Here is a 26,180-nt window from a genome sequence, read left to right on the forward strand (position 1 = left end):
TTAATGAACCCGATCTTTACTTCCATTGACTTTAATGAGAGTCGAAATTCGCATCTCCAAATCACGATGATTCCGGTGAAATTGGTCCGATCCCAACCCAAACTCATTATTCCACTAATCAGTCATCACTATATATGAGATACATTTAATTCAGGTTAATATAAAGTATTTCACAGAGTAGGCAGAGCAAAAAGTCTCCAAATTTAACTTGAGTAGCCCTTTCACAGTGGTGACTTGAATTAAAAAATATAATTTTTATTTTGAACTTTTTAAAAATGCACATATAGGGGCACAACACATAAAACAACAAAAACAAAAAAAGTAAGTAAGGGGCGTGGTAAATACCATCCAACCACACCGTCACTAAAGATGGGCATCCAATTGTGCTGTGTGTGTGGGTGTTTGTGTGATCTAGTCACCGGCGACCACAAAGTTTTTTTGTCCTGCTTAAAGCCGGTAATGTATGAGGCAGGGGTATATTGGTACTTGGGGTTTGTAAGATTATCCCCAGTTGTTTTGGTCTTTTTTATTTATAAAGCCCACACACCGTAGATGGATGCAATTTTTAGTGATTTGAACGTTCGTTTCTTCACAATTCTTTTTTGCCCCCCCCCCCTTATTTTCAAAGGAGGGTAGAGGTACCTGACCAATTCCTAAATGGATAGTCGGAATTGGCCTTGGCCGTAGGGATCATCTCCCGAGGTTGCTAGGTATGTATGATGCCAACCTCCAGAGAGAGTCTCCCGGTTAGTATAGGACGGCCTCGCCTCTATAGATAAGGGTCGTAGTGTAAATACTTGACCCAAGCGTATTCGAATTTCCCTTTTTAGTATGCTGATTCTCGTATTTAATTGCTCGACGCGTTTCACCACTTCAATTCTCGTGGATCATCAGGAGCATTATAAATCGGGATTGAGTAGAGACAGTATAGATGATATCATGAGGTCACCAATAGACCAATTGATAAAGAAACGAATATCTTAATTTTTGGAGGGCCTGTTCATGCAGCAGGTTTCTCAAAGGATCGGGTCTAGCCTGGGTAGAAAGTTCGATACTCAAATTTCTCTTATTGACAAAAGCAATAATTTGAGATTTGCCAGAGATAGCGTATCCTAATGACCCAAATCAGCCTTGAATGCGAATGTCTGGCGTGGGGTGTTCAGGACTGATACGGGAATGTTCAAGCTGCTACTACTCACAGAAACATACCATAGGGATGCAGTATTATGCTGTGAGTAAAGTAGTATTGGAGCAATCCGTCTCTGCTGCTTCTTTAGCTATCACATAAACAGACTAGTGGTTTACTAGCCTGTTACGTGTAGGAGCTTATCTAACAGAACCCGTCAGCAGATTGGTGAACGGGGTGTTCTCTATAGAGAAGCAGGGGGCTAGTGCTTCTCTCCTTTTCCTCACCTGGGGATATGTGTCCTGAATAAGCACAGGCACAAAAACCCTTGCGATACCGGCTTAGCGTCCCAGTATGCATATTGCATAGGACGAACCGGCTATCCAATCTCTGGACAGAGACGGATTGCTCCAATACTACTTTACTCACAGCATAATACTGCATCCCTATGGTATGTTTCTGTGAGTAGTAGCAGCTTGAACATTCCCGTATCAGTCCTGAACACCCCACGCCAGACATTCGCATTCAAGGCTGATTTGGGTCATTAGGATACGCTATCTCTGGCAAATCTCAAATTATTGCTTTTGTCAATAAGAGAAATTTGAGTATCGAACTTTCTACCCAGGCTAGACCCGATCCTTTGAGAAACCTGCTGCATGAACAGGCCCTCCAAAAATTAAGATATTCGTTTCTTTATCAATTGGTCTATTGGTGACTTCATGATATCATCTATACTGTCTCTACTCAATCCCGATTTATAATGTTCCTGATGATCCACGAGAATTGAAGTGGTGAAACGCGTCGAGCAATTAAATACGAGAATCAGCATACTAAAAAGGGAAATTCGAATACGCTTGGGTCAAGTATTTACACTACGACCCTTATCTATAGAGGCGAGGCCGTCCTATACTAACCGGGAGACTCTCTCTGGAGGTTGGCATCATACATATCTAGCAACCTCGGGAGATGATCCCTACGGCCAAGGCCAATTCCGACTATCCATTTAGGAATTGGTCAGGTACCTCTACCCTCCTTTGAAAAAAAGGGGGGGGGGGCAAAAAAGAATTGTGAAGAAACGAACGTTCAAATCACTAAAAATTGCATCCATCTACGGTGTGTGGGCTTTATAAATAAAAAAGACCAAAACAACTGGGGATAATCTTACAAACCCCAAGTACCAATATACCCCTGCCTCATACATTACCGGCTTTAAGCAGGACAAAAAAACTTTGTGGTCGCCGGTGACTAGATCACACAAACACCCACACACACAGCACAATTGGATGCCCATCTTTAGTGACGGTGTGATTGGATGGTATTTACCACGCCCCTTACTTACTTTTTTTGTTTTTGTTGTTTTATGTGTTGTGCCCCTATATGTGCATTTTTAAAAAGTTCAAAATAAAAATTATATTTTTTAATTCAAGTCACCACTGTGAAAAGGTTAATATAAAGTAGGTTATTTTCTTCTGGCTTATGGCCAAAGTATTGAGTAATGATCCCCCTAAGGTGACGTACTATGAAACACTGTGTGCTGTTTATTTCTACTAAGGAAGATATGTTACATGAGAAAAATTTCACTTTACATGGAATATGGGCTTTAAACAGCTGCAGCTATTCCTTAGCGGCTGTTAACATTGACAACTGACTCACTGCGACCGTATTACTGATGTATATGGGGAAACCATACAAATTTATGAAGTAGCTATACACTATTAATATAGTTACAAAAACATTAAAAGGAAACTCTGCTGGAAAACTACAGTTTATTATGTGAATTCCTGCCTGTAATCTTCCCTTCTGTGCTGTCTGAGGACGAAGAGGAAAAAATAATTTATCTTCCCTAAAAATGTTACTTTCCTCGAGTCTGAAGGCAGCACACATATACCCTCCAAATAAACTATATTTGTAGCTATTCATCTCTATTTTTTTTCACATGTATGAGCTGTGTGAGAGGCTTCTTATAGGCCAGCAATTAATTATGCTAATTTCTTGATTTATCATTTTAGGTGGGCTGGTCCTAGGGTGGAGTCTAGGGGACAAACATCCCTTCTGTGCTGCCTTCAGACTCAAGAAAAGTTAAATTTCAAGTTAAATAAATTGTCTTTTTGTCAGTGTAGATATGGTGATGAAGGCCAATATAAAGTGATAAGAAACCTGTTACCCTCAACAGAAAAAAAGTATAAGCCAAACTATGACTAATCCCAAGAAACAACACAGAAAAGATTATAAAAGTATATTGAATATGCAATATAAAAAGTAAATTAGTAAACTCACAATGCCAATAAAGGATTATGTATGCCATGAAAAAGGTTTTGAAAATTAGTTAATCAATTGATTCATCGCAACTTTATCACCAATATTCATGGGAATACCATAAATATAAGTAATCTTCCAATATCTAGTAGTAGTATTATAATTAAATTGTCAATAACGTTGACAGCTTCTAGGGGACATCTATGGCTTTTTGTTATGTACATCTGCACAAACAAATCGTTGCAAAGTTCAAGATGTCATTTCAGCAATAAACATGGCATCTAATAAAACATTTTTCTACTAGCGAGTTTTATACTATATAGGTTAGACATTCCATGTAAGTTTGATAAGTGAAGGTCTGATTGCTAGGATCCCTACTAGAGATGAGAAGATTCACATGTATGTGGCAGTTTTCTGAGTCGAAAGTCAGCGATCTTTCTTTATTTCCCTTTATGGAGCTATGTTTCTACCACATTAGACATCGGAAATGTTTTAGTTTCTATTGTTTCAAAGTAACCCTCCGATCCTGGGCAAAAAACTAAATGGCCGCACCATCCATTAGACCTCTACAAATATTTTTATATCATATATAGTACTATTGGTGGTGGAAAATCCCCTTTAACATGGTAATCATACTCATACAATATTTTATCAGTGACACAAACGTTGAAAAAACCTTCACTAAAACATTCAACAAAATGTCTTTCTGATCTGAGATAAAGTGTTATTAAGCTTTACGCTAAATCTTCAACATTTTTCTGCTAAATTCTTATCTTAGTCTGAAAAAAAAAACTCAAAACATTTATTTCAGTTTTTCCAGACTTGCCTTAAGGGAAATTTGACAAACAGATGATGCAACATCTTGAAAAGTTGAGATATGTACCGTAGTTATATTGTAGCTTTTATTTAGTGCTTACTTCGATCTGTCATTTTATATTCATGTTCAAAAATTGCCAGACGAGCATCTGGGAACCTGAAGGAATGATGTTTATGTATTTTCACTGTAATAGCAATTCCCAGCTAGCATTCGGAAAGCAATGAGCATGTATGGACATGCCTGGCCTCACCGAGGTGTCTTAAACTGAGCAACTGACATTTGTATAAATAATATTTATTGAGACACAAGATGCATGCCAAGCTTGAGCATTGTTTAACGAGCTCACATTCTAGGGAACTGATATCCTAACATCCCTGCTAATGTGTCCCAATAGTTCCATTTTCTGTTATTTCTTCTTGCTACACGGAGTTGTAATTTATTGTCTGTAAATAACCATTTATGTTTACTACACTGCTTAAATGTTCCACATTCGCAGGAAGCCAAAGATGTTTTTAACCCAACACTTAAAAGTGTTTTTTATACAGGTCACTCGGGCCTTAATGTTCCTCTGAACATCTGTTCGGCTGCAAATTAGGTGACATACAAGGAGCAAAGATTGGGTGATGAACAAGCAAACATTCGGCAATGAATCGTTCAGTTTCAGCTTGCATAAAAATCGGCTATGTTTGCTGATTGGCGGTACATCTCCCTATGTGGCCAGGAAGATGTACAGCCAGCGTATGGGGATGAACAGTTGTACTACCGGTAGTAATCATTCGTTGCCATAAGCTGATTATGAAAAGAATATGAAAGGAGCACCGATTTACATGTGTCAGTCGGAGCTTGTTAGATTGGATCGAGAATCCTTTTTGTTGATGCAAGAATATAAAAGTTATGGCTCCTGGAAAGCTGGGATGAAAAAAGTAAAAAGATGCCAAAACTGACAGTGTAGCAAAGGCATTTAAACATAATTTTTTCTATGTTTGTGGTGTCATCTCATTCTTTTAACAGAAAGATTGACACATTTATAGAGAAAGTGAGAGATAGAAATATATCACAAGGTCCACCCTTCACCATAGGTACCATATTTTCAAACTATAAGTCACACTCCAAGTTTAGACAACAAAATGTAAGAAAAGACACCCATTATATCCTATGGGATCTTTAAAAAAAATTACATCACACTTGTATGCCGTGCGATTTGCATGCAAGTGTGCTGCGATTTTTGTCATTGAAACTATTGAAAATCGCAAGTACATAAACACATTGGGCTCGCACCCAGCATTAGAAAGCAATATCGATCCGAATATACCCGAATAGTTAAAGAGAATGCATTAGAGAAGTTGCCAGTTAAAAAAAACTATTTCTAGCTTTTCTCTCCTGCGGACTCAGAATGACTCCTCCCATGCATGGTGGTGACATCAGAAAGGTCGTTCAGATCTCTGCTACTGTGCTCTGGAGGAACCACAAGATGGCACTCTTTGCTGTATTAGGCACTGGCACTTTTTAGTAAGGTTTTGCCTAGCTAACAAATGTGTCATACTCCGAAAAATACAGCAGTCAGGATAGCTTGAGTCCTTCTGCCCCCTGCACAATGACCGCTGTTTACTCACAGTACATGGCTGCAACACACTCAAGACTACTTCTATCTAACCATTCATATGTTGTGGTTACTGTTGATTGTGGCATCTAAGGGGTTAAATATCTGGGACTGGACTTAACCCTGTTCCCGGTCATTGCAGACAGGTGTCAGCTTTATGTCAAATGTCACTATGAAGTTACGGCAGAGAAAATAGCAGCAACAAAGAATGCGTCTCGTTCTAAGGCCCGCTGCACACGGGCAGAAATTCCACGGCGGGATTTCCCGCAAAATTTCCGCCTGTGGCTGCTGCCATAGGATTAGAAAACACAACCCTAGGCAGACGGCCGCGATTTGTCCACGTGAAAACACATGCATGTCCTATTTCTGTGCAAGTCTCGCAGAGGCCCGCACAGAAATGTCATTGAAGATGGCCCGGCTCCTCTCTGCGCATAAGCCGGCTGGGCTGCAGACGGCACACAGCGCAGAGAGGAGATGCCGGGAGCGCGTAAGCCGCACGGCTGTGCAAGGGCATGGGACCACATCCCGCTGCGAGAATTCTCGCAGCTGGATCCGACCCGGCCGTCTGCAGGTGGCCTTAAAGGGGTTTTCCTGTTACTTTCCTATGACTTAAAATTACTCCACAGCCATTCTGTACTTCCTGGTTGCTGCTGACCAAGACATGTGACTACTGCAGCCAATCACTGGCTATAGAAGGTCATTGCTGTGATTGGTAGCGACTAGGAAAGACAGAGTGGCTGTGCAGCAAATTTAAGTAATGGGAAAACCCCTTTAAGGACTTGGCATGTGCCATTTATTGCATGTGCAGGCTACTGATTTCAATGACAACTATCTAATACCTTTGCAAAGGTGATACTGCAGGTGAATTGAAGATTTGCTGTCACGTTCCTACAGTTTACAGCTGATCATTGTGGTCCTAGCAGATCACTCTGATTAGCTTGAAGGTGTCCCTTGATGGCATATTCATTTTAAAATACTGGGTTAACCTCCTCAGTTCCATGTGGGAATCGATACCATTTACAGACGGCATAATTATATTCTTTTTGCTAGATTACAAGCTTTCTACACCCAGTAGATTATCTCTTTATGGGTTACATGCTGTATATAGCTATAGTTTTAAGGTCACTTTGTGTTTTAAAGTTGTGACGGGAACTTCAAAGCGGATCAGTTACAGGGCTGCAACCTCATTTATTACACTATTTCTTCTTGAGACTAGGAAGATTCAGATCCAAAAAAATCTCACCTTTTCACAATCTGAAAATAGCAGTTGTCTAAGATGAGTCTTTTTTATTGTCTTTGTTCTAGTGTGTCTGAGGACAGTACAACTTGTACTTATGTGCACTGGAAAAAAGTCAACACTGAAATATTGCGATTCAACTTACGAAATGAAAGATACAAAGATTGTTATATCAAGACAAGGAATAAAGCTGGCCATAGATAGCCGATACTTGTTGGCTGAATGCTCATCCAGCCAACTGCTATCTCTCCAGGTCCTCCTATACACATACAAAGTCTGCATGTGCAGTATTGTCAATAGGGAGGGAGAAAGCAGTTGCAAGACAGCTCTGGTGGCCGCTTATCTCTACTACTACAAAGAATCGGAAGTGTTGAAATCCTTATCTCCCCTGACATCTACAGTTGGAGGAAATATTGGAGACCCACCCCTCTCCCGTATACATTAGATGATGGCCAATCCCACCAACAGCAGCAGGTTTGGCTGATATATGGTACATTTAATGTGTATGAGTTTAGTTGTGCATGAAGGCCAAAGCCTCTTGAACCTTTCATTCGCAATATATATCTTATCTGTACCTCGCGGTCCTCTGCTGGTGTTTTATTTCTATTGTCTTCTTTCTTCACTAAGATGCTGTATGAGTTTCTTACACTAACTTTTTGTTGTTTTAAATTAAAATTGTATGATTCCTTTGAGGCAGTAGTCTTCAGATCTTTAAGAGTATTATCGACCTTTTCTTTAATACATGTTTCTCTTTTTTTTTTTACTTGCCCAGTTACTTTTGATAGTGAGAAAAAGGTAACACTTTCCATCCATAGGTCATGCCATTCAAATATGTGCTATTTGTAAAGATTTGTACATTCATTGTGTGACAGACATGAAAATCAAGTTTAACATTTGTAATACTTAGCCGGGAGACAAGCTAGTGAAGGCTGTCATATAGACTATATGCACTTATCTCTTACATGACTACATTTTTATAATAGCTTTTCTAACTGGGATTGAAATATATAGCATATTCATCTGAGGGTGCAATGCAATTCCAATTTTAATCAAGTTTATAAATTAAACACTTTCTTGATATGCAGCACACACCAACCTCATCGCCAAGACCTACTAAAAGTAGTGTTTTACTTCTTCAAGTATTCCTGACATGAAATGATTGGAGGTCTATGAAGGAAGATGCATCCCTGCAGCCAGCCATTTCCATACAGCATTACTCACTACTAGTGGGTGTTGAGTTCGCCACCAAGCACACAGCCAGTCTGAGCTCCTATGCTACAGAGTCCATTATAGGACACATACCACATCTTACACTGCTTGTACATAAGTTTCATAAGGAATTAACATGGAATTTAGGGTGATTACAGGTTTACAGATTCTTTGTGTGTTATGATATGCGAAGATTTAGAACCAACAATTTTATCAACTTTTCTCTGTCACTGTTGACCTATTTTAAATTTAAAACATACCCTTTCCATTAAAAGTAACAGTGATGTCCAGTATTATTTCAGAAAACTGACCCCTTGAAGGGAGGCTGTAGTACCCTGTTGTACCGCCTCTAGCTTGGATACAAGGTATGATACGGGTGGGCATGAAGACTCTAGTACCCTGTTGTACTGCCAGTAGCTTGGATACTAGATATCAAACGGGTGAGCATGAAGGCTCTAGTACCCTGTTGTACCACCACTAGCTTGGATACAACATGTGATACGGGTGGGCATGGAAGCTTTAGTACCTTGTTGGGCCAACTCTAGCTTGGATGCAAGAAGTGATACAAACGGGCATGGAGGCATACAGGTTCTGTACGATATCCTGCAGCAGATCTGTCCACATTTGCTGTAACCTAGTCTCTAGATTGTGAAAACTTGTAGGCTGTTGAAGTTGGCATCTAGATGGTCCCGTAGCTATCCTATTGGTGATAAATCTGGTGACTAGGCAAGCCAAAAAAGGGCGGAGATATTGTGGAGGCATTCCTGTGACCCCCTCGTGTGCGCGGCCGAGCATGATACTGCTGGTAATGCCTCTTGGATGAGATGCCATGAGAGACAACACATATGGCTGCAAGATGTCCTGAACATATAGCTAAACTGTCATTGTCCCTCGTACCACTACTAGGGGTTACCAACTGTCATATGTGATGTCCTGCAGACCATCACACCAGCAGTGGGGACAGTGTGCTGCTCTACATCAGAGGCAGGATTGAGGAACTAGGTTTCTAGACATGAACATGGCTGCTGTCACTGTTCACACTAAACCTGGATTCATTGCTGAACACAAACTGGTTCCACTCCATAGCAGTCCAGTTTTGTCATTAAAGACACTACTGCAAATGGAGACGATAGTGGGTGGGTGTCAAAAGCAGTAAGGGTCCTGTGAGGCCAAATGTCCTTCAGTCAAGTGCCTGGAAATGGTTCCAATACACACAGTGTCAGGATTTGATCTCCTGAATGCTGAGCGGCAGTCCTTCATACTGAGCTATTCAGCATGCTGGATAGCTCTCTCTGATTCTTAGTCTCATGTTCCTTGTCCTTGTCTCCTGTTCCGTCTTCCCTGTCTAGTCCACCCCGTGTCTTGTTACTTCCCCAATTAGCCCCTATATAACACTGCTCCTGTCACTCCCTCCTTGCATAATTAATCTGCTTCACAGCACTATTTGGTCAACCTCCACATTACCTGCTCCTCTACTGTTTCTGCAAGATTACCCGATAACAACTCCTGGCTTCCATCTGACTATGCTTTCTATCTCACGCATTGTACTGCAACTGTGACTACCCAATAATGACTTCTGGCTTCCATCTGACTTCGCTTTCTGCCTCATCCATTGTACTGCAACTGTCACTATCCGATAACGACTCCTGGCTTCCATCTGACTACACTTCCTCCTCATCCATTGTACTGCAACTGTGATTACCTGCTGATGACCTCCAGTTTCCTCCTGAATAATAATATTTATTTGTATCTTATTCCGCAGCGCTTTCAAGCACAGAAGAACACAGCCAATACAACAATTACACAGCACAGGGGTCTGTAATGATGTTGCCAACTGCCTCTGGATGGTGGACAATGCAACAGATGGAACTAATCATGCTTGTTGGACAATCAGACTATCCTCTCTAGTGGTAGTATGTTGAGGGCATTCAGAGCCTGGCAGCCTTGTGTGCGTGCCCTCATGCATCCACTGGTCCCAACACCTCCAAACTGTCTGGTCAGAATAGCCCAGGTAGCGGGCAATTCATTGATATGACCATCCAGCTTCCCACGTTTCAATCATGCGTCCCTCTCAAACTTTGATTACTGGGTGAAATATCTTTGATTGCATCGTAGAGGCATGCCTAGTGATCAACAAGCTCTACATAAGTGAAAAAAGAGGTCCACTAAGGTCAAGTAACCTCTGTGAGCCTTTTTATAGACCAAGGGTGGAACACTTTTATGGCCTCGGGTGGTAAGATTGTTGATCTAATCATGTCACAACTCTAATCATTTGTATATCTGCCTGTATGTAATTGTTGCCAAGTTTTGCAGGAAAGTGTATCTTACTTTTTTTTTTTATACTTTCTTTTTTTATCACATGTTCAAAAAAAAAACTTTGAGAGACTTGATTTATTTATTGATTCATTACACTGCATATTTACCTTTAGCTGAAGCTGTCCAGTTACAAGACGAAACAGCACTTACAAGTAACAACTACCACAATCAAAAATGAGCTGGATCTAGTTAGACCCAACAGCATAGTTACTTGATCAGTGAGATCAATGAAGGCAGTGGCAGTGAGAACATAAAGGTAGAAATGGTAACAATCTGCATACCTCAATGGGTGCCTGACTCTCTCAGACTCCTAGCCACCTGACCCAGGACTGCACTGTTTTCTATGCAGTGTGCCATAAAACACAACAGTGTAGAAGGAAATCTCTTAATGACCTCTAAAGAGTAATTAACGCTGCATTTTCAGCGCTGCGCTAAACGCTGTACAACTCTGCCATTTATTTCAATGGGGCTTCTCAGACAAGTGTTAAAATGTTTCAAGCGCTGTTTTTTTAAATGCTGTGAGTCGCCCAATGAAATGAATTGCAGCATTGTACAGCGTTGCTGAAAACACGGTACAACTTGGTACAGTGTTTTTGGAAGCGTTAAACGCACCTCGAAAACAAGCCCTAGCTACACTACTTGAAAAAAAGAAAAAAACAATATTCACCTAGCAGGCACCGTCCAGGTCCCTCCTGCTGCTCTCTGGCATTCCTGCAGGTTTCCGTACAGTTGTCAGCGCTGACAGAGCATATATTGCTTGTAATGGGGGTTTAAGAACCCCGCCTCAAGCAAAAGATTGCTCTGATTGGTTCTCGAACGCCATGGCTCAGCCAATCAGAGCCAGCCATCAATGTACCAATCACAGCCATTCATTGAATGTTTTCAAACCGCTTTACCAGCAAGAGATGCTCTGTCAGCGCTGACGCTTGCTAGGTGAGTATTTTTTTTTTTTAGCTTGCTTGGCTACATTTTTAGCTGTGCTAAAAACGCAGTCAAAATGCTGTCAAAACACATGTCAACACAGCTGAAGCCGCAGTAAACGCACTATTGAAAAATGCAGTGTTTCTGCAAACGCCTGTGTGAGGGAGGCCTGAGGAGTTCAACTACTAGAAGTTGTCCTCAGTTATCCTTGCTAAAGTGAACAACTGTATCAGTCAAGAGAGGGATGTAAGTTGCTGTGTGACTGACTACCTCATTGGATACTCTGATTTCCACTAGTTTATTTGCCTGTAATACACCACAAACAATGGCATTCCGCTATAAATTCTTCAGTCGCTTTAAAGTACGTAGTGAAGAAAGTTATGCTGATCTAAGAGGGAAACGCATATTATTAAATGCCTTGGTAATAATGTGAGTGATTGACTGCAATACTTAGCAAGGATAATGTATAGCGAGAACTTTACAACTATAATTACATTACCTGATGTAGCACATTATGGCTTTCAAAAAGTGACATCTAAAATCCACAAATTACTTCCCATGAGTTGTCCATATTAATCACCACTGTCATCAGCCTCACAGTACAAGAATTATTTATTCAAATTAAATCCAATTCTGTTTCGACTTCCAAAACGTAATTTGTCCTGCGTCCTACATCTTGACTTGCAATGTAAGTATGATACATCCTTATTTATGTTTATTTTCCTTTTCCTTATTGCAAAAAACTTTATGAACCAGGTCATTTCAGTGTCTCATTTCCTCCATTTATGTTTTATCCTTTTATAGTCTTCAAATAATGCTTTGCAAAGTGCACTGCCTTGATGTACTATATCCTCTTACTTCTCAGGAAGATGGGAAGACTGATGAATTAGTAATGTACATTGGTGGCAGTAATGTTCATAGAACATATGGTTTTATGCATTACTTATATTTATATTATTCATCTGAAAGTTTCCTTTCCTACAGTACAAGAAAGTTCTGAAAACGGCTACTCATATGATCCTAGTCTACATGATCGCTTTAGCAATACACGTGTTTAGTCTCACCAACATCACAGACAGGATATTAAATTATCTTTTTTCTCACTACGTTCCCATTTTTTTAATAATTCCATAAACCTACCCACTGACACTTATGAATCTCATAGATAATGAAGTCATTACCTCTTGCAGGATCCTCTTCATTTTGAGCAGTAATGTCTTTACAGATGTACAGTCTTGCATCATCAATCTATATGGCAATGATTCCAAGCCAATACAATCTTCCTGTGCAAAGGGCCATTCCACAGATGGGCTGTTGGGCACTTGGCAGACACGAGGGCACTTAGTATCGTCTGGATCGCTGTCTTTTGGCAAATGTAGAAAGAGGTTTCTGAAAATAAGTGGAGAAATTATTACAAAAAACATCCAAACTTTAATGCCTGGCAATAAGAAATAAGCCTAAACACACTGAAGGAGATTTTTCAATAGTGCCATAAAAATCTATGCATTCAAAAGACGTCAGAAATGGTGACAGCTAATCATGTATTTATTAAAATGAAGCACGTGATATAAAACATTTGGCCAAACTTGCTTGCACGTTAGGCAGGTCTCTCTGTGCTAAAAAATGGTGCATAAGACCTAACATGAAAATAAGCCCTAGTTACACTACATTATGAAAAAAAAGAATGCATTACCTAGCAGGCTTGGTCCAGGTCCCTACCGCTGTTCTCTAGAAGTTCAGAGCAGTTGCCACAGTCCTCAGCCGCTCGTACAAGCCACTGCGATGGCTGTGATTGGCCACGTCTTAGCCAATTCAAAAATCCCACCTTTACAACGAGATGGCTGTGGATAGGTTTATCCACCACTGCTGAGCCAATCAATGCAGCGCTGGATAAAGCAATCACAATCATCGCATTGGTTCATCCAGCGTTGCACTGATTGGCTGAGCAGCGGTCGAAGAACCAATCACAGCCATCACTTCCTGGTGGCGGGGTTTATGAATCCTGTAACCAGTAAGTGGTGATGTATGAGCGTCTGAGGACTGTGGGAAGCACGTCGGAGCTGTGGAGAGCAGCGGGAGGGACGTGGACCAAGCCTGCTAGGTAAGTATAATAAGACCACACCCCAAGAATAAGACCTGATGCCTTTTTTGGGACAAAAATTTATATGACAGGGTCTTATTTTCATGTAAACCCAGTATCTATAATTCAGAACATTTTATGACTCATCTTGGCCATACCACTTAGACCTGGAGTGCAAAGAGTAAGATGCATGGATCCTAACATAATAAAGTTCTACTGTAGTGAAGAACTATGTTGAATTGTGAATAAGTAGTAAAATTGTAAGCAACATTATAAATTCTGATCACATTTAATCGCTGTATATATGTGACCCAAGATGATAATTCTTAAAAGTCATATTTGGTAATATTAACATCATCAGAGAGACCCTACTGGAGTGATCACGAGATGAGCGAACGTACTCGGCCACACCCCTTTTTCACTCGAGCACCGCGATTTTCGAGTACTTCTCTACTCGGGTGAAAAGATTCGGGGGGCGCCGTGGGTGAGCGGGGGGTTGCAGAGGGGAGTGGGGGGGAGAGTTAGAGAGAGAGAGCTCCCCCCTGTTCCCCACTGCTACCCCCCACTCCACCACGCCATCCCCCGCTCCTCGGCGCCCACCGAATCTTTGCACCCGAGTAGCCAGGTACTCGAAAATAACAATGCTCGATCGAGTAATTACTCGAAACGAGTACGTTCGCTCATCTCTAATCACGAAGTATACATAGAAAGTAGGCCATTGAAGATGTGTATGTACAGTATATTGAAAAGTATTTAACCTGATATGTGACGATCCAGAAAATCAGATAATCCAGCGCTTGTTCCTAATGTAAAACTACAATGCAATGGAGACTTTTACAAGCAAAGACTCAGAAGACTGAGCAGAGAGAAGCAATTACAACACTTATTTGAGTTTTAAAAAGTAATAGTAGCAGACATTATACTATTTTCTTTTATGTAAGCTTTATAGAGGAGTCAATATTAGTTGAACTGAAGTTTCATTGACTTTGATCGCTTTCAACAGCAAATTAGTATAAAGCATACAAAATGCTTATTAATGTTTGGTCTCTAATATGTGGAAATTTATTAGGCCTTGGATGCTAGAATTATGAAATCCAAAAGTATCAATTTTGGCGCAAGTGCCAAAACTGCAATTTTTTTAGGCAGTTACGGCATACCCTGCTAATTTTTCAAAAAAGTGGGTGGTGCTCGTCTTTAGAGAATGCGACCACAAGTAGCCTGGCACATTCACTATAATCTATGGCAGAAACTGGTGTAGCTTTTAGCAAAAACTTACTTCAGCTAATAGCTGGTGCAGGTTTTTATTTGGTGTATGGAAGTGCCAACAGATGAGATGACTGTATTAAGAGGCTTGCACCTCTTGAGAAAATTGTCACTTGTAGCTATGTGCAGTGCTTACTGAAATTAGCGTGTGAAATGCTGGTCTAAATAAATAGGCCCCATTGCTGTCAAAAACTTAGAAATAATGGCGCAGATTTACTAAAGGCTCGTTTACACGCAAAGACAATCTTTCAAACGATTCCCCAATCTTTCCCCAATTCATACTGTTACCTAACAGTTTAGGAATAGTCTATTCAGAAAACCTTAGAAACTATGCAATAGTGATATCACTACTCTCGGCTTTGTGGTCTTTCTCTGCTCTAATTATATTTGAGCAGCAAGCCATACAAGTCTAGCTGAATCTTCTACATACTTTCCTACACCTGAATTCCAAATGGTGGTGTCCACCAGCATCCAACCCCAGCCCTACTACTGATAGCCCTAGCCCCACTACTCATAGCGTGTGTCACCAGCAATACTGAACAGGAAGCACTGTGTTGCTTCAAAATGCTTTCTTCTAGCTGGCATTATCAATAAAACTTGAACAATTCTAATGATAACACCTCTGTATGTGCATGGTCATTAAAGGGTCATGCCTTACTCCCAGTCTTTTGGTCAAGACAATTTCATGGGGCAGTGCTATAAAAAATGAGACTGTTGGCAAGTTGTATAAAGAGGCCCACTTGGAAATAATGATGTTTGAGCTCTTCGATTAGACTGATAGCATTCTAGGACAGTTCCAGGAATCCAATATAGTCTCAGTGAATTCTGGAACTGGAAGTCAAGAAATAACACTAAAGATGACCAAAAATCCTATACTGGTCCCAAGATATGCTGTGGTTACCCTGTTTATATAGACAATGAACCGCAAATCAAAAACTGATGCTCTTTACATTAATTCTAGCATAATCTAAACTATATCCCATAAAGTTTTGTATCAGTATTACAAAAAAACATACAAAGACCGTTGATAATGTTATCATTATTGTAATTAATATTAATCAGTGGTCCCCAAACTGTGGCTTTAGGCCGCCTGCACATGACCGGGTTTTAATTGCAGAATCCAAGATCGCTCCCGGACGGACAATCTGCGGCACTCCTCACCAATTCAAACCAATAGAGCATCGGCATGTCCACTCACACAGCGAAAAAAAGATTGTGGCATGCTCCATTTTTGCGCAGATTCTGCGTGCACAGCTTCTTTTGAAGTCAATGGAATCAGTCTGACCTGTGGCCCTTCCGTAATTGACATTGTGGAAAGGTTGCAGGTTCCGTGTTATGTTGATCAGCAATAATATCTTGTGACCATATTGTTTCAAATCTGCGATGTTTTTGTGCTTCTATTACAATATATGTATTACTTTATTTTTTTATGCTCAGTAAATGCCTGTTTTCTTAGGAATTTATGCTGCGCACCTTGTCTGAGATGATTTACATAATTACCACTATGGTGAGACAGTCTGTCTTTACTGAAAGGCTGAGCTGGAAGGATATTTCACAACATAAAATGGCAATAGAAGGCATGTGATCTGGACATAAATGAAACACAAGAGGGTTTAAGTGGGTCCATGAAGAAGCCATATTAGGCAGCCATCCAATATGAAAAACAGCTAATGCATATGGAAAAGAGAACATTTGTTAACACCACAAATGGCCCAAAGAAGAGGACAATGAGCTGCCTGCTGTTACTGAACTACATATTTGCATGGCATTAGTTTTATTTAACAAAAGCCCAAATATAACTATGATTACAGAGGACAAGGCCATGACTGACAAAAAACAACAGATGTAGCCTTTGTTGTCATATTGTTTTATATCTACTGCTTATGACAATATTCACATCTATAAACCATCCCACAACGCTGGAGATAGCAAGAGCTACGAAGTTGAGAAATCTAAAATGCTCAAGTACATTCATGGCTAAATCACAGCTCGATGACTTCATTATATGTAAATAATATACCAGCGAAGTCACTTCAGATCACATGGTTTCACTATTACAAGTCATATTTTATCTGAAATTGTTTTAATCACTCAATATTACACATATTATTGATGTGATTTATACGTCAAACGTAAGGTTGTCAACTTATAAAATCCAAGAGCAGTAATGTCATGTGTGCATACCCTATGTATGTCAATGTTATCGAGATATGTGGGACAAAATACACACTTTTTTCTCACTACAGCTGGTCATCTCATTGGAGGACTACGGTCAACATTACCGTTCCCATCCCTCACTGGCTGGTAACAGAGACAAATTGCAGTTATCTGCCCCACAAATTATAATAGTATAAACTTGAAAGAACATTGAACATTCCTGTTCCGTGCATGCAAGCATCACCATTTGCTGCCGCTGTCATGTGGATGTAAGGCACTTCATTACTGTAGCAAACTAAACAAAGATCGGCAAGAACAATGAAAGCATCGGTGGGAATTTAATAGGTATCGGTTATTTATTTTATCACATTTTGTGCAGTTTAATTATTTTTGTAATTGCCTGGACATTCCTTTTTTATCCTTCCTCAATTGGTTTGTTCTGCTTTGTCTGGCAGTCAAAATTGAGAAATACATAAAGAAATCTCCATAGCGGTGAGCAAACTTTTGAAAAGCTTGGTTAGGCCGGTCCAAGTCAGTTCGAAATGAATCAGAAGTTCGCCCCTAAAACTGGTGTACAACACTGTCTAAGAGCTATAAAGGCACTGTATAACACTCTGAAAATGTTATACATGGCTTATATGGCGCTTAAACAGTGTTATACATCAGTGTATTCAACGAAAACCACAAAATATAACTGTTATTAATAGCCAATAAAATAATCCCTAGGGAGGCAGAATATAAAGACTAGGCAAAGATGCATGCTTTCAATAAGGGACTTGCTCAACGTACGCATATTGGTTATGGGTTGTCTGTCATAGTTTTCATTGAATACACTTAGTTTTGGTCCCTATTGCCTCAGTGATTTCTGTGTTATACACCAGTGTTCAGGACTGGTGTTCAAAAAACCAAACCAGTACAACCCTGTTTTGGGTAGAACTTACTGCCAAACAAAACTTTTAGCAAAGTGTGACCAGAAACTGGGTTCTACAGGTTTGTTGAACACTGCTTCTCTATGTATCCTAGTTAATCAATCTTTTCCCCATTTCTCTTACTCACAATCCTGTGTCTGTAAAGCAATTGGCTCGCTCAGGAGGCTCTCCTAGAGCTCTGTCTGCAATAAGAGACAAAAAATGTCACATCCTGCCTCATGACCTCACCACAACTCCTCCCAGATGCCTGTAGCCAATAAATGGAAGAGATCAGAAGGAGAATGACCTTTGTCTGCTCCACAAGATTTCTTACAAGACTGTTTCAAGAATATCCAAGAGACTGACAAACACTATGGCCAAGTTTTTTTTTTCTATTTCTATTTATCATTCCTTTTTAGATTTTGCATTCCTTTAAGTATTAGATTCCCTTTATAGTGGTAATTCCAGAACAGGTCGTCATTCTAAACACAAATGTAAAAATTCCAAGCTTTATAAACCTCCATTGGGGAAAATGGGTTTATGTTCTCATTTATTATTAAACTGCACTGTAACAACACTCTGAGTATGACTTCTGCTTTGGAAAATGTTAATTACAGTTGAGTAAGGAAGCATTGAATACTAATCAGCTAATTTCCATACTTTAACACAACCTCATTAAGGAAGATAACACCTAATGTTTAGAACCAGAGACTAGTGACAATATTAAACTTTTCCATTCCTGCCCAAATCAATCATACTGTGAATTATAGTCAGGTCAAGGGAAATACAAGGGTAAAACTGCAGTACAGTTACGCCCAAAAAGTAAGACAGGCCTAATTATTTCCAGTGAATGCATACAATATGTTTCTTCATTTCCATGTGCATAACAAACTCTTTGACTTGCACAACATAACAATTTCTTTTATGCACAGATGGAATCTGTTCACTCTTGTCCAATAGGCATTTTACTATACTTTTAGGTACAAGACAAGATAAAATGAGCCTCTGCACACCTGGGGACCAGAAAGGACACTTCACAAATACAGGTACTGCTCCCCTTTCACTAAGACATCCATCAAAGGAGAGCGCTCATCAAAGGCCCAAGGATCTAGTCATGAGTCGGTAGATGCAGGCGAATAGGAAATAAAACATACCAGATATTAACGGCAAATGCAGTTTGTTGAAAGAATAAAGCAATTACCTCAACAGGGGGAATATAGGAACCAATACAACCCCTTCTTTTCCAGGACCACTCGAAGAAATAAAGATAGTAATAGCTTGCATATGCTCTACCAATCAGGAGGCAAAGGAAGGGCCACAGGATTTCTTCACAATCAAGTACAAGCAGAGAGAAGGTACTACCACAGCAGGAAACAGCGGGGCAACATGTTTCAGGAATTTAAACAATCATTCACTCTTTTTGAAGCCAATAAATACAAGTTAGAAATCTGTGCGCTAGAGAGCTATGCCCGGAGGCAAATGACCGGAAACTATTAAAGGGTCCATGTTTTGTTCTTTAGAGGGGCCTTCTGCTATTTGATTCTGCCCTTGACGGAGACTGTGTATGAATCCACTCTGAGGCTTTATGTACATGGACTTTTTTCCGGTCTGAGTTTCGGAAAAATTGCTCTGAAAATTGGGTAGAAATTGGAGACATTCATTTGAATGGATGTATGCATGTGGGCTTTTTTTACTTGGACTGACGGATCAAGTAAAAAAAAATGCAGCATGTCCTATTCTTGTTCGATTTTCAGAATAAGAATAGCATATGTCAATGTGAGGTGTCTTGCACATTGGACAACATATGGACAGAGAATCTCAGGCGCAACTTTTAAAACACCCATATGCAAGTAGCCTAAAGGAAAACTTTGTGTCACACTAATACACTGTTATGCATTATGCAAAGACTGAGAAAGTAAGAAGTATTTTAAAATCACTAGAAAGAAAATTCCTGTTTCATGTATCACCCACTTAGTTAGACCCTGCACACGGGCGTATTTACATTGCAGAGTCCACAGCGGGCATCCGCCTTCGGACTCCGCAGAAAATACAGCCCATAGTATTCAATGGCAAAACGGCGTTTCATCTCCATGAGCATAAAGCATAGCATGCTGTGGTTTTGTGCGGGTAACGCACAGCCAGCTTCCATTAAAGTCAATGGAAGCCGTCCGTCCCGCAGCAAGTCTGCAGTGACCACTGCGGAAGTATTGTGGGATATGCATCACTACCCAGCGCCGGCGGCTACTGCGCATGTGCGGCAGAGTGCAGGATGGCACATCGCGGCATGTACAGAAGCCACCAGACAGGTAAGCTAATGTTACGGCTAATGCCCATAGACAGATTGTCACTGTGGAAATCGCGGCCAGACACCCACAGTGAATTCCACAGCAATGTCTGTCCATAGACATGCTATGTTAAACGATTTTCCACTGTCCATGAGTGGAAATCAACTGCGATTTTCCACTCGCGGGGGATAATCGCAGCATGTTCTATTGTGTGCAGAAAGACGCACGGACGGCTTCCATTGCAGTCAATGGAAGCAGTCCATCCTGCGATACTCCCACTGTGAGCGCAGCAGACTATAGGCTGGTTACTTCAATCTAATGGTTTGGGGAGTATGGCTTACTAACATGGACTGAGAACTTATCTGGAAGGATTGATCATCTTGTAGTTTCACTTTCCTGTCCTCATGTAAACAGAAGAAATTCCCTTAGTAGCAATACATATGGGAATTGCTGTTTTGTGTACTTCCTTTATATTTTTGTGTCTATGGATTTTTATTATGTTTATAGATAACATAATTCATTAGCATAATCTACAAAAAAACATAAAACATAGACTTCAGCTTTTTACATCTGTTTTCAATCATTTTTTCGGATTTTAGCTGTCATTTTCGATATATGTTTTGTTACTAATCCTATTATGACAGAGGTGGATCCAGTGTTGGTACATGCTCACATGATTACAATGTATAAGCGTATAAATGACAGGTAAGAATAGACAAAAAATGATTTTAGTGCATCAAATGTTCACACACAAGAAAATAATAGGTGTCAACAATAATACCCTGGTATTAGGAAGACATCAGCCGTTATATTTATGCATAGCTTTGAAGATATTGAGCTGCACAAGAAAACTGACGGTTGTGAAAAGTCTTAAAATACAATTTCATGTTACATTGTAGTATAAATATAATAGCAACCAAAAGTCAAGACAGTTTTGCTGAAACATTCCTGTTTTTTTCTCCTCCAAAAATTGAGCACTAATCGAAAGAAATTAAAGTCTCTGCCATGATGCCCTGCTTTCTGTTTTGCTCTCGTGGATGGGCGTCATCCAATATCACTCACTCATTTAGATGGTGTAAGACAGGTGCCATCTAGCAAATCACAACGTCTACAATGTATATGTATTCTTTAGCAGATTTTTCCAGTGCAGAGCAACCAGCCTGCCACCACTTGCACATTGGCAGTGTATACTGGTCCCTCTTACTTTCGGATCTGAAAGACCAGGAGAATCTGCACCCCAGTCTAGTCAGCACCAAATAGATTACTGGCTTAGAGTATCCATACAGCGGTACATGCCTATAACAGAGAGCCCTGAGCCCCCTAGGTACAACCAAATAGAGACAGGTTAATAAGCAGTATTTAAATAATCAATCAATTAGTCTACCCTATAAGGCAAAGCAAAGAACCTAGATTCAGTGAATCATAATAAAGCAATATTAAATTATAACTGAGCAATGGAGACTTGCGCTGCCTACAGACTATAGGAAATAGAAATTTCGCTAAGCAAATTTGCACTTTCCTGATCGTCCTGTGGCAGCACAAATAGGATTTGTAAAGCAATACAATTTTGGGTGGGATAGCACATGCCAATTCTTGCACACTGTTGCCAAAATGCAAGTCCTCTGTTGAGTTTGTCTAGCCTATAGTTAGAATAAAGGCGACCATGTGGTAGTTTGGCAGGTTTGATCCAACGGTATGTGTCCAACTTCAGTCTAGTATGTAGCTGTAGAATGTGTTCTGATATACATGGGGGAAGGTGGCCCCAAGAAGTCAGAGCATTTTTTAATTTTCTCTCTATTACACCTTGTAAGGGCGGCTTTGCTGGTCTTTTGTCCTTTATTGGGACTTGATGTTGTAGTAACAGTACCTCTGAGTCCTATGGATAAACAGTAAGACTGCTCTTTTGACATCAAGAGTATGTTGCTTTTCTTGCTCTCAGTCCTGCCGATCTGGAAAGACTACAGCTGGGGACCCAAAACCTCCCATACAGTCAATGTTCAGGGTGTAACCACCACTGTAGAACAGACTAATAGAAGTGTGGATTATTATGTCCACGTATAGGTACCTGTGGCATCTTTTCCAGGAGAAAAGAGCATTGCTCTACAATGATCAAATGTGCACCTTTGCCAATAGAATGGTGACTATGGCATAAGTTTAAAGACCCAATAGGCTCATGGCAACTCAGACTGTAGTCCTATAATAGAATATAAAGATCTTTACTGATCAAACTATTGACTTTATTCTCTCTGGAGACAGTTTCCACTGGGAACTGGAGGAAGACCACAATGAAGCCTAGGTACTTCAACTGTTGGCAGGGAATAAGATGATCTTGCAGAAGTTGAATTATTACCCGAAAATTCTGCTAAAGTAAATGATTTGAGGAGGGCTTTACCAACCAATTCTTTAGAAAAGGTACGACACATATACCCTTCATTCTGAGAGCTGAGGTCAGTACTACCGTAAATGAGCTCTGAAATGATGATATGAGGCATCGCAGATATGTGAAATTAAAATGGTAGAATCCAGTAAGTATAAAACAGTGCTCCCCAGACTACTGTTATGGGCTCAAAGATCACAACATTTTCCCTGTAACATGTTGTTTAGCCACATGGTGAATGCCTGAAAAAAAACAATAACCAATTGCAGAATAGCTGTTTCTTTTTACCAATCCCTTTCAGAAAGAGGTACTTAAAAGATTTTAATGCAATACTCAAAAGCATCTTGTGGCTGGGCACGTTTGACACATGAAGGTTAGCATCTCTGAGGTCTATGGTTGCAAGAAAGTCCCCTTCTTCCAGCACTGTGATGACTGAGCAGATGGTCTCTATTTTTAATTTCTTTTTGTGAATTATTTGAGGAAGATGAGGTCTATGAGAAGCCTTTACTTGCCACCTCACTTTGGGGTAAGAATATTTAGGATTAGACTCCTTGTCCCCTATCTGTAGATGGGCCTTTCTCCAGAGCAGACGTCTCTTTGAATTCTTGAAGGAATAGAAAAAAAACCTGCATTCTTGCTTGTGTTGATACAGAAATAATCTGGAGAATGCCCTGAGAATTCTATTGCCTAAAGTCTTTTTATTGCTGATGTGACCAAGGAATTTGATGAGGTCTTTGATTATCAAGAAGAAAAATCCCTTAATCTTGCCCCTAGCCATAGATCTATAGGTCAGGTGTAGAGATGAGCGAACATGTCCGTTACGGACACATCCGCACCCGGACACCGGCTTTGCCGAACACTGCAGTGTTCGCGCGTAAAGGTCCGGGTGCCGCCGGGGGGCGGGGAGATGCGCGGCGGCGCGGGCGGCAGTAGCGGGGAACAGGGGGGAGCCCTCTCTCTCTCCCTCTCCCCCCCACTCCCCGCCGCACCCCCCCGCGCTGCCACGGCGGCCCCCGAACTTTTTCGCCCGAACACTGAAGTGTTCGCAAAGTTCGGTGTTCGGGCGAAAAAGGGGCGGGGCCGAACGTGTTCGCTCATCTCTAGTCAGGTGTCAATCTTCTGAAGTTTTCTGACTATTCGCCACCTTATTGAAGAGTGCTATTTTGTTTTTTCTGACAATGAATTTGCTACTTCTGTCAGGATATTTATTACTGGTTCTGGATCTTAGAGATACGTTCCTTTAGGCCTTGAAAGGACTTGAGTGTCATTTTCTTTTTCATCTCAGTAAATTTCCCTTCTTTTGACTCGCTCTTAGACTCTAAGATCTTCTTCAACTGAGGTCAAACAGAACTGTGTGAAATAGGGAATAAAAAAGCTCAATGTAGGGAATACCTCCTAGCCATTGTTGGTTGCTGGAAGAGAATTTGATGCCATGCAGAGGAGAAATTCTGATTTTAATAAAAGTAGCTTCTGCAGGATCTCATGTACTCTGCTAAATCCCTTGTTAGGTCATTCAACCAGACTTGGAGGGCTCTGGCCACTGGGGCTGATACTACCTTTGCTGCAGCTGAATCAGATGCATATGGATTTTGCCTCACGGTCTAGAGCAGTGGTAGCGAACCTATGGTATGCATGCCAGAAGTGGCACGCACAGCCCTCCCTACTGGCACGCGCAGCCATCAGTCGCTCACCACTTATGAATACCGGCAGGGGCCACGGCTCCCTTGCCGGCATTCAGTCAGCTGTGCTGTTAGCAGCACTGGGGACTGGTGTATTATGTTGCCACCAGAAGTTAGGGGTGGCGACATAATACAACAGTATTGACATTGAGTTACACCCCCAGCTTCTGATTGGCTGGGGGCGTGTCTCACCTCCCAAGTGCCGTCTGGCAGTCAGATGAAGCTACAGCGGCAGGGAGCGCAGCGGTGCAGCCAGGTCTCGGTCGAGGAGCACAGCAGCACTGTTAGCGGGATCGGACATCAGCTCTGCACTGCGCACCGCTAAACACAGTGAGCGGGGGACGCAGCTGTCGGGCGCACACAGCAGCATACAGAGTCAGCAGCCGGGATGGAGCAGAGAATCAGCTGAGGTGGTACGTAGCGCTTGGGCAGCATGTAGGGAGCTGTTGGGCTGGGGACATGGGCGCAGGGGGATTGCCATTGCTGTGCAACTATTACACTGTAAGTGGAGGGGGTAGGGAAGAGTCAGGCAGGTGAAATGCAGTGTGTTGTAATTTGTGGGTGGGATGGAGGGTTAGGTGAGGGATAAGTGTAACAGTTAGGCTTATATTATTAATTTAAGACTAACTCTTACACTTACCCCTCACCCTAACCCTCCATCCCAGTGAAAAATCACTGCAGGCTGATGTCTGCCTCCTCTGAGCTCTTCTCGGTCAGCAGCCAATCGGGAGCTAGGGGTGTGACAGGCGCGTTCCTCCTGTCAAACCCGAAGCTTCCTGTGGCGTCAAGGTACACCGGTACCCTGATGTATTATGTCGTCACCGGAAGTTAGGGGTGGCAACATAATGCACCAGCATTGACACTTATTAATGCCCCCAGGTTCGGATTGCCTGGGGGCGTGTTTGTGCCCACAACTTCTGTCCTGGTCGGGGAGCCAGTTTCAGTATCATCCTGCTCCTTGAGGAGAGGCTGAACCTCTACAAAGTCAACTGCACAAGCGGTAGAGGCGGCTGCGGCTCCTATTGCAGTTCCGTCCTGGGAGCGTAAGTGACAGGGCCTCTTCAAGTGCCATTTTATCGGCAGCGGCATGGGCGGCAGAGATGGCGCTGATGCAAGGGGGACCCTCAAGGCCAGGTAAAAAGCATTTTGGGCACTCAGTCTCTAAAAGGTTCGCCATCACTGGTCTAGAGTATCCCTCAAAAGAGAGGACTCCCCAGTTTGAACTTTGGCTTTTCCTTCTGTTTTAAAAAAAAAAAAAACTTTCACGACGATTTATGTGAAACATCTCTTTCTGATTCTACTGTAAAAATAAGGCATGCATCTAACGACGAAAAATGCTGATGAGTTCTTTTCGTTTCTATGAAGAACTGCATTTTTAAAACCGAGTACAACTAATCTTTGAACCAGGATATGAATTACCTGGCTTCCCTTTGATGGGAGGCATTCCCAGGGAATGCACAGTCCGTACATATATATAGTTTGCAGGCAGTGGCTACTGACATCCTCTACACACTCTGTGTTTGGAATTCCTGCTACTCTGCAGAGTGGCAGACATCTAGGAGAACCAGAGCAGTGTAAGTGTGTGAACATTTAATATAATCATAGCCATAACAATACATCACCTTCCTTTTTCCATAAAAAGCACTTTAGCAGTAGCCCTACTTACCTAGATAAGCAGAGGGCACAGCACTTAGGAGGAACACACTGGGAGAGACCTACAACCAGGCTTACATAGGCTATATTATTGATTTCAAATTTTCGAGCACCAGTTCCGAATTACCCATTATGTCCCTTCTGGTGATGCGGTCACACTCCGCCTGGCTACTGGTGATGCACCAGTCTCAATTCTGGTGATGCCTTGTATCTGGCTGTTGGCACACAGTATACCAATGATTTGTTCGGTCATGTCACTTTCAATGATGTACCACTGCCAGAGCTCCAAAAAGCTC

General features: G+C 41.3%; 1 protein-coding gene across 1 annotated transcript in view; it reads right to left on the bottom strand.

Annotated features, from left to right (window-relative positions):
- Nucleotides 1–26,180, bottom strand: part of CCSER1 (coiled-coil serine rich protein 1) — an 803,172-nt gene that overhangs the window by 305,189 nt on the left and 471,803 nt on the right. Inside the window, exon 6 of the mRNA XM_066574037.1 lies at nucleotides 12,664–12,871. Coding sequence (XP_066430134.1) covers nucleotides 12,664–12,871 — 208 coding nt within the window. The remainder of the gene's footprint in view (nucleotides 1–12,663; nucleotides 12,872–26,180) is intronic.

Source organism: Eleutherodactylus coqui, chromosome 7, assembly GCF_035609145.1.
Source record: "Eleutherodactylus coqui strain aEleCoq1 chromosome 7, aEleCoq1.hap1, whole genome shotgun sequence".
NCBI classification, from domain to species: domain Eukaryota; kingdom Metazoa; phylum Chordata; class Amphibia; order Anura; family Eleutherodactylidae; genus Eleutherodactylus; species Eleutherodactylus coqui.